Source organism: Magnolia sinica, chromosome 18 (assembly GCF_029962835.1).
Source record: "Magnolia sinica isolate HGM2019 chromosome 18, MsV1, whole genome shotgun sequence".
Taxonomy (NCBI): Eukaryota; Viridiplantae; Streptophyta; class Magnoliopsida; order Magnoliales; family Magnoliaceae; genus Magnolia; species Magnolia sinica.
In genome coordinates, this window is record NC_080590.1 from 12,466,705 (window position 1) to 12,476,898 (window position 10,194).

General features: G+C 40.2%; 1 protein-coding gene across 1 annotated transcript; it reads right to left on the reverse strand.

Moving 5' to 3' along the window:
* Positions 1–416: 416 nt before the first annotated feature.
* On the reverse strand, positions 417–1,195 carry LOC131233606 (14 kDa proline-rich protein DC2.15-like). The gene has a single exon (XM_058230385.1). The coding sequence runs from the start codon at positions 1,129–1,131 to the stop codon at positions 712–714; it is 420 nt and encodes a 139-aa protein (XP_058086368.1). The 5' UTR covers positions 1,132–1,195; the 3' UTR covers positions 417–711.
* Positions 1,196–10,194: the final 8,999 nt, after the last annotated feature.

Genomic DNA, 10,194 nt, shown 5'->3' on the forward strand with positions numbered 1-10,194 from the left:
AAACTTTTGTGGCCTTCAAGAAGTTTTCAACGGTAAACATTCAATTCCACTGTTTCGTGTGGTGTGGTTCACTTGATATTTGGATCTATCTAGTTTTTGGGCTCATGCAATAAAATTAGATGGAAAAACGGAAGGACGGCATGGATAAAACATATACATCATGGTGTGACCCACAGAGCTTTTACAGCAGATAGCTGGCTGGTGTTGGCATGGGGTCACCAGCCAAACCGCGTCCGATTCTGGCCGTCTGGCGGGAATAATCTCTCTCATACACACAACTTACCAGTACAAGATACGTGCTTGTTTGCTATCAACACCTGGAATTAAAACATGAAGGCTGCGTTTTATTGCATCAAATATCATGATATTTCATGAATATTCAGTGCAACCAAACGCACCAGAAAGCGAATTCAAAATTCGATCACAAACGAAGCTTTATTTAAGATCGCCATCCTTATGATGGAAAATACAAAGCCATTGTATTTTTCATGGCTCCAAATGCTCCCTCTCTCACTCACAACTACATTTAACAACTGTATCCACAGTGTAAGTAGAAGCTAAAGAAAGACATGATGATGATACATGCAAAGAAAACAGCATAAATCCTACTGCACTTGTTGAAGGCTTGCAATTCACTTCACTAAGCAAAACACAAAGACATGATATTGTAATCAAAGGAAAGAAGACCGAAACTAACGATTATTAGAGCTCTTAGGCGCATTTGAACCCTGATGGAACCTTATTCCCACATGCATTCACGAGCAAGCTAAGGGCGATGGGGATGTTGAGATTAATGCCCAAGATGTTGGCCTTAATGGCGGTGCAAAGGCATGCGGCGACTTCAAGATCAACCAGGCCTTGGAGGAGAGAGCAACAAGGGAGGGTAGGTGGGGACCCCACCTTGATCTTCGCCAACCCTAGCAAGTTGGCGCATACGCCGAGTTTGAGCGCGTCTCTAGGGCACTTACCGCCCGATGATGGGGTGGGAGAAGGTGTGGGGTTTGGCTTTGGGTTTGGGGAAGGGCTAGGGTTGCATGGGCATGGGTTGTAATGGTTGGCAGAGACAAAAACAAAAAAGAAAAGGTTGAGGGAGAGGAAAAGCGCAAGGGATGCTGAGCTCTTTGAGGCCATCTTCAAACACTTGGGTATTGATGGTAGTGGAACTGGTGATGGAGGGATTGGTGATGAGTGGTATACGTATTTATAGAGGGAGTGATGTATAGGGGGAGTTAGTTGTTTATGGGAAAATAATGGGTTGTGAAACGGTTCCCATGTGAACTAAGGTGGGCCATACCAAGTGATGGATGCTTGAATGTTTGGAAGTTTGTGTGGTGGAGATTTAACTAACTAAATTGCCATCTCATTCTAGCCGGCAATGTTACTATATTATTCGCCGTCTTCTGTAGCTTACATGGTCATTGGAATGTAGTAGCCAACCGACGAAGAGACAATTCAGGGGAGCACGTGCCAATGTTGCTCATTTGTGCTAGATCTTAGATCTGGGCCGTTCATCAGGTGGAGCCTGCAGTGAACATGCCCTGGCCGGAAAAATAGGTTGGTCCACTAATTTGGTAGGCCGAAGATGCACTTCTAACCATCCATTTTCCTGATGTACCGGTATAGTCCACCTGATTACTTGAACAGCTTGAATTATCGGCCACGGCATGGTCACTGCGAGCCTCATCTGATGAACTGCCCATATTTTTCACACGTTTTCCTGTTGTCACGTGTCCCGTGAATCACCTCATCACTAGAATGGCCTGGAGCATTTCTCTTTTAGTACAATTCTTTTTTGCATATAACAGCCTATATTTACAAGAATGCTAATCGTACTGCCCCATACAAACAGCAAATGTGATCTGAGCGGCTCATAGGGTGGGCCCCACCATGAAAGTGATCTGTTCCAAAGGAAGCGGATTGCGTACTGACAGCGTCAGTAGCGTGGTGGCTACTGAGAGTGCTCTGTGGGCCCCGCATTATATATGTGTGTTTTATCCAAGCCGCAAAAGTGAGGGAGATCCAAACCTTGAGTGGACCATACCACAAGAAAAGAGTGGCAATTGAATGGCTGCCATTAAAAACTATAATGTTTATTTGTCATCCAACCAGTTGATTAGGTCACGCACACATGGTTGAAGAGAAAACACAAATATCAGATTAATTCAAAATTTTCGTGGCCCTTAAGAAGTTTTTAATGCTGAGTGGCCTTCAGTCACCACTCTTTCCTTTAGTGTGGTCCATATGGGATTTAAATCATTTTTTGAGCTCATGCAAAGAAAACAAAAAAACAAAAAAACAAAAAAAAAAATTAAAAAAAAAAAAAAAACAAAAAAACAAAAAAATGAAAAATGGATGGATGACGTTGATAGGATACATACATCGTGATGGCCCACAGAGCACTATCAGTAGCCACCTCGCTGCTGACCCTGACAGTACGCAACCCGCGTCCTGTTCCAAAATGGACGCAACTTTCCTGTCCCTTCCCGGCCCCTATAGGCGGAAGTTCTGTGGAGCCCACGGCTGTCTTGAAATATCATCTCCGTCCATCAGCTTGCCCGCTCAGATTAGATATGAGACCAAAAAAATGACGCAGATCCGAGGCTCAAGTAGGCTCCGTACAGGGAGGGGGCGTTTTTGTCTTTTTTCTTAGCGTAGGGGAGCATTTTGGGATTTACTGCGAAGGGCGTTGGTAGGAAGTTCTTGCGCAAAGATGCTGGGTGCGGCCCACCGCGATGTTTTGTGACAAATCACCCCGTCCATCCCTTCTGCGGGCTCATTTTTGGACATGCCACCAAAAATGAGGTGTATCCAAAACTCAAGTCGGCCGCACTCATGCATCACGTTGGGACGCATGTGACTTGAAAGAATCCTCGTTGGCGGGAATCTTACGTTGCACCAGAGGATCTCTTTCTTGAACAGTCCATGATGGGCCACCTGTTCTGCCACTTCACTGGATAATCTGAACCATTAATCTGATGGATCATACAGTAGATGGGAAACTGAAAATATCGCACTCGTTAGATAATCCTATTTGTTCAATTAATAGTCTCCAAATAGACTCAAAAACAAGAAAAGGGGCCTCTAGTCCATATTCACTGTGCACTCGCCCGTAAAACTTGCAGTCAACCACATTGATGGCCTGGATTATCTGACTACCCAGCCACGTGGCCACTCATGGATGAATCAAAGGCGATGTGTTGATCAAGTTCATTTAATGTAGCACAAAAAGCCCTTGTCACGGTTCCACCGGTGTCACTTTCAGTTCCACTGATTTAGGGGTGGATTTTTTGGTTGCACATTTTATACTTTTATGTTTTCGGTTTGATCTAAGATTCGTGAGTTCGTTCAATTCGGTCCAACCGAAGGTCCTCCTAGATTCGACCCATGTTACGCATAAGCGCAAGTTTTATTTCCTAATCTTGTGCAGAAGTATATGTGCCTATAATTGTGATTAGGGTTTCGAACAAAGAGTAGAACGAAGTTTTGTAGGTCTTGAAGCCTAATACGAATTCTCAAGGGTTTTTATGAGAAAGCTAGAATTTCCACCGTAAATTGTTTCATCTTTTATGACAATCTTGTGATTATAGTGTATCGATTGTCACTTTGTGTTGTTGTTTTTTTCCACAAAGGTTTTCCATGTAAAATCTCATGTATTCTCTATTCGTACTTGGATTTTCTATTCTCTATTACTTATTTGATTTAATCTGAGGATGCTTCCTCGCCCACCAATTGGTATGAAAATATAGGTTAGGGTATTAGTTTGAATTTGAAAATATGGCATCGAGGGGATCGAATGTTAAATATGAGACAGAGAATTTCATAGCTAGGTAAAAATAATTTTAAACTATAGAGGTTAAATATGAAAGCCCTCTAAGTTCAAGAAGGGCTGCAATGTGCACTCCTTAGAAAAGTGAATCGTTCAGAACCTATGAAAGAAGAGGATTGGGATGAACTTGATCCGAGGGCAATTAGCACAATTCAATTATGCTTAGTTGAGAAATCTTTTATAATATCATCGATGAGACGACTACCACGGGCTTATGGATGAAGATGATGAGCATCTACGTGACGAAGTCGCTCACCAATCGTCCATATTTGAAGAGACAGTTTTACACTCTAAATATGGTAGAATGGTCAGATCTCTCTAAGCATATTAGTGTCTTTAACAAATTAGTTTACAAGTTGATAAGCGTAGAAGTGAAGATCGATGAAGAAGACAAAGTCCTAATTTTATTGACATCTCTCCCGGAGTCCTACGAGTATCTAGTTGATACTTTGTCCTAGGTAAAGATACCTTAGAGTCGAAGCAGTTAAGAAAGAAAAGCGGAGGCGAAGGTACTTCTACGGATGCATTGTTTACTCGGGGAAGATCATTTGAGTGAGAAAAGGGGAAGTCGCAATCTAAATCTAAGTTGAAAGGCAAAGGCATGCTGAAGTGTTGGAATTGTCAAAATGTACAACATATGAAGAAGGGCTATCAATATCCCAAAACCCAAAAGGATGAGAAATTAGATAGTTTGTCGAAGGAAATCAATTCAGCGGAATTATATGATGGAACAGATGGTTGTGACATATTGTCAGTGTCCAAGACCGGTTGCTTTTATCAGGATTGGATTTTGGATATGGGGACATTGTACCATATGTGTCCTCATTGTATTTAGTTCCTCACATATAGCGAATATGATGGTGGCTTAGTTCTTATGAGCAATATCATGCTTGTAAGATGGTCAGAATTTGTTCAGTTCGCATCAGGATGTTTGATGAGGTAAAGCTAATCTAACTGATGTGAGACACGTTCTAGATTTGAAGAAGAATTTGATCTCTTTAGGAGCTTTAGATGAACTTGAGTGCAAGTTCACCGGTTATAAAAAGTATCTTGAATGTTTCAAAATGGGTACTCACAATTAGAAAAGAACGGAGAAGTGAAAATCTTTACAAGTTAATCGAGAATACTATATCAGGTAGAGCTTCAGTGTCTGTAGCGAAGTCTACGTCAGCACGTTGTGGATGCACATCTATGCAACATGAGCAAACAAGGTATGAAAGTATTTATTGATTGTCGTTTAATTCCTAGTTTTAAAAGTTTATATTTAGATATATGTGAGAATTACATATATGAGAAACAATCAGGGTTAAGCTTTAAAACTGGTAAGCATGTTAGTAAAAGGCAACTGGATTATGTGCATTCAAAAGTGTGGGGGTCATCACCTATTATTTATGAAGGAGGGTCGTTGTTTTTTTCTTTCATTAATTGATGATTTCTCTAAAAAGGTTTGGAGTTATATTTTGAAGTATAAATCTGATGTTTTCTCCACTTTCAATACATGGAAGGCAATGGCTGAAAATCAAACTGGACGAAAAGTGAAAATTTTGAGGACATGTAATGGCGAAGAATTTACTTTAAGAGAATTTAACCAATACTGTAAGAGGTGAAGGGATAGTGAGGCACAACACAGTAATGCATACACCAAAGTAGAATGGTGTGGCTGAACATATGAACCAGACTCTTGTAAATATGGCCCGAAGTATGTTGAGTAATTTAGGTTGGGCAAGGACCTATGAGTTGAGGTCATCTCTACAACTTGTTATTTAGTAAATCAATCTCTCTCTACCGCTGTAACATCCTGAATTTTCACGGCCAGAGTTCATACTCGTGTCCGAGAAAACCGGGTGTTAATAATGTATAAACTTAGATGCTTTTGAAAATCGCACCTTATTTTTTTTTCATTTGGATCACATTCAGATACATTCATGAAGGTAACATTCACAAGAATAAAATCAACTGTATTGATTATATTTCATTAATGTAAAAATAATAATCAAATGCTTTCTCATCAGAAGCTTATTACATTTATCGAATTGGCAGAGAAAATATAAAACTAAATCATAAATCTATCTTCCCATTCTTTAAGTACAATCTTCTATAGGGAAGTAGTCCTCTAAGTCTTCAATCTGTGTGTCTCTTACATCAACTATACGATTGGGAGAAGGTTAACACCCTACTCATAGTAATGGTTATCCTTTAAGATTAACAGTAATTCAAGGAATTCATAAAACATTGTAAAGGTTCCGATAGATCAAGTACTCCACACTACAAGAGCTATTAACGTACAAGCAATCTATATGAGATGCATGCCTAGCAAAGTATATACGGTGTATCACACTTAACGATCACCACAATGTGGAATATGATTATAGTTATCCGACTCACCCCGCATCCTATACTACGGAGATTTGTCGGTGTGTCCCATATTTAACATGGTTTTATGCGGTTATCCCAAGACGAACACAACACATGACCAAGTGAATCGCACCCAAAGCTAGAGTGACTAATTGCAACAACCAACGCCCCAAAAGAAAGGAATTTATGTACTACCTATACAAAACGGCTCATGTACATCAACCAGTGCACCATTCCCCGCAAAACATGGAACTACGTGTCGCCCCAAGGCCGCTACCGAAAACGCATTAAGTCCATGATCTTTAATCGATCGCTAGATGAGGGATTCTCAATATGGTACTTGCATCAAAGAGTAATCCTCAATCCATGAAAGTTTATGAATATTAAGACACCTGCCAAGCCCTTAAGATAAAAGAGGCGAGTGACAATAACCAACTCGAATAAGAGGCGAGTGACGAAGGCCAACTTGAATATGAGAAATGTGGTTAAGGCTAACTCAATCAATAAAAGAGTGGTGACGGCCAATTCTTTAATAAGAAGGGTGGTAATGGCCAACTCCATAATTAAAAGAGCAACAACCATCAATTCTTGGATATGAAGAGTGGCAGTGTCAAATCAATGGTAAGGCAAGGGCAAGGCTTGTATCCATAGCCTCCCATGAATCCAGGAAAGCTCCTCACAATGGATATCACGTAGAAACTTCAAAAGGGCTAATAACTGATAATAATTTTTTAAAATGAAAACAAAGGGAAAGTAACAAAATTCTGAGAATAGATAAAAGGCATGAAAATAGCAAGTTTAAAGGCAAGATAAAATGCATCAACTTAATTAAGACAAGGTACATAAAAGGCGTGGTAAAATATCGTGAAGGCATAATACAACAACTTAAATCAATATAAGCTTAAAGGATAAAACCCTCACCCGATGCTAGATGTTCATACACACTCCTCCAAATTCAATCTTATCATATGTCACAAAATTTACAAGGTTGGGATTAAGTCTAGGGTTAGGGCTTAACTAACTAACTATTTGCGCAAGAACTTGAATCAAGATGTTAGGTAAATACATAAGTTACCTTATCAGCGTAGTTAGTCAATCCTATAACTCTTCCAATGCCTCTTTGGCTCTCACTAATTCTCTGATTATGTTGTATGTGGCTCGATCTTGGACTCGAGTTAGTGACTCAGTGAGTCACCATCCCACGCACAACACCTGAACTTTGATTCCTCTCTCCCTCTTTCTACCCTTCTTCTCTTTCTTTTCTCTCTTTCTTTCTTCTTTCTTTTCTCTCTTCTCCTCTCTTTCTTTTCTTTTCTTTTCTTTCTCCTTCCCTCTCTCTTTCTGCAACCGGCTGGCTGAACCGGTTCTTTCTCCTCTTTTCTTAGTAGGAGCTGATCCAAAGTCGAGCGACTTCACCACTTCTTCTTTATATTGCTCTTACTCCGGATGCCAGCAGAGTCTCTTTTGTAATGTCATAGAGAGTCTTGCAGACTCTTCTATCGTAAACCTGACGCAATGCATAAACCTTATGCTGGGCGTTTACGCAGCGTGAGACAGCACAATCTGTTGCCCTGTTTTCTGCGCGACAGCCATTGGAACTACATGATGGCCCACCGACTTCCTTCCGATCACTTCCACCAACATGGGAGGGATCGAGTCCCACGCTTTAGAAGGTTGGACGGCTTGGATTAGGGATACAATCCCGATCGTGATCAGACAGCAAGCCGAACTTTTCGGGTTGCATCCGGTTTTGCATCTGTTGCGATCCTACTCGATCTGCATTACCAGATGGGGCCCCTAATACTAAGTGTCTAAAAAATCCATTCCCTTCATCACTTGCGTTGTGGAAATCTTGGTTTAGGAGTAAGCGTTTATGGTCTCTGTTCGGTGTGGCCCAACGAGTTGATCATGTGGTGATGGTCCGATCGTCCAGCGAAATGAGAGCGATCACTGATCCTCTCCTAATGAAAGTTACGAGGTATTGATCAAAAGCTTCATCAGCTTCTATCAGACGGTTCAGATTATCCGTAAGACCGGGCTGGTGGGTCATAAACGCTGGCAAAAATCTGCCCATATGGATGCTTGCGCGGCAGGAAGGAAACAGAAGAAAGAGATTTCTTTCTTTCTTTAAAGTTTTGCGGGTCAAGCGGGGTTTGACCGCAATCTTGGTTCGGTCCAACATAGATCACCTCTGCTGTGTACATGCACAAAAGGTGGGGCCCACAGGGGTGTTCTCCTGTGGAATCTACACCGTCCATTCGTTTCTCCATCTAATTTATGGGGTTGAGCCTAAAATTGAAGCATATCCAAAGATCAAATGGCCATACTACATGTAACAGTGTGTATTATGGTTCCCACCCTTAAAACCATTATAGGCCCTTTAGTGATGTTTATTTGTCATCCAACTAGTCCATAAAGTCATATAGCATTAGATGAAGGAAAATATCTTATTATGACTACCCGTGACATTTGATGGATGCCAAGATCGATGGTTAAGGGCTGACTTGTCAATTAGGTCTCTTCTACAATGATCCAAGGGCTGAAATTTGACATGTACAGTTAATTTAGGATTCGTAGGCATAGTATAAAATTTTATATTAATCGAATAATGGGAACTACATGATCTAGAATTCCGGTTTTAGGTTAATGGCATTTTTGTAATTATTGTTAATCTAGGAGTTTTCTGAAATCTAATGGTTATACCTGATTGTAGGCATGTTTCTAAGTAATTCTTACAGAAGAACTTACATCTACATCATTATAGGTAACGAGCTATTCACCGATTTAGCAAAGGAAGGTACATATATCAAATCACATGCTCAACGGTCAGATGACTTGGTTTATGGATGAGGATCATTCTTAACAGTCAGATGGTATTATAAACTAGGTGTAAGGTCAGGATCATTGGATCAGTATCGTACACATGTACATTTTACGTTAAATTCTTGGTAACGGTCGAGGACTTTCAATACGCGGGTATTGAAATGTTCGGGGCGTTACAATCTAGCCCCCTTAAACATAATTTCACCCCCAAAATTTAGTATTTCCATTATCCTTGTCACTTTCCATTCCTCTAAAGATTCCCTACTTCCTGTATTCAAGGTAATAGATGGTCGTAGTGGTTTTACAATCGATACTCGAATCCTTTGCCTATGCGGTACAGAGGATTTACTGGTATCCAGTCATAATCCTTTTAAACATTGATCCTTTACTTGATCAGGGCATTAGAATCATTTGAGATTATTTAGAACTTAAAATTTGAGTTAAACCACACAAATTTCGCTTAAACATAGTTCCATCAGTCCATAATCCCGATTATTCTAAACTCATAGGGAATATCATGAATTCCTACATTCTCATAAGGAATAATCCTACACAGCCTTATTGAGCTTTCACTATGTGTTTTGATTATTTGATACTCTGCCCGAAATTATTCCTATCATCCTTTCTGATCCATATGCTTAAATTTTCCATGTATCACTTGTGAGGTAGGTATGTATACGTTTAAGTGCGTATAATTGGCTATATGAATTGGGACGCTATAGCCCACCCCCTTAAACAAAAATCTCGACCCTAAGATTTTGTAATTGGATTAACTTGCGTAAGCCTTACCTGATTATGGTTCATAATTCCCTAGTCCCTATTCATTCTACATCCTTGGAAAGATTTTCGTTTCGCCATGAAAGTCAGAGATCCTAACCCGACTAGACAACAATGGATAAGCTAGATCATCCATCCATTATTGAACTCAAGCTTTAGTGTCATCATGTAATGCGCAAAATCATTTTATATTGATAGCCTGTCACTTCAAGATTCTATCTTCGAATACATACGTCCAATTCTCTCTAAATTTGGAACCTAAGCTCCTGACTTCTTCCTGAGGCTCCAGAAAAATTTGCAAGGTAAGATTTGATGGTTTGAGGGGTGTTTCACCATTGTGAGGTGTATAAAAGCTTGCTGTCCAGCGGCAATTTCTATTAATTTGCGCTACTGTCAGAATTTTATAGAATTTT

Bases quoted from the DNA above. Each gene is read 5' to 3' on its own strand.
- LOC131233606 (XM_058230385.1), bottom strand. From the start codon at position 1,131: ATGGCCTCAAAGAGCTCAGCATCCCTTGCGCTTTTCCTCTCCCTCAAC.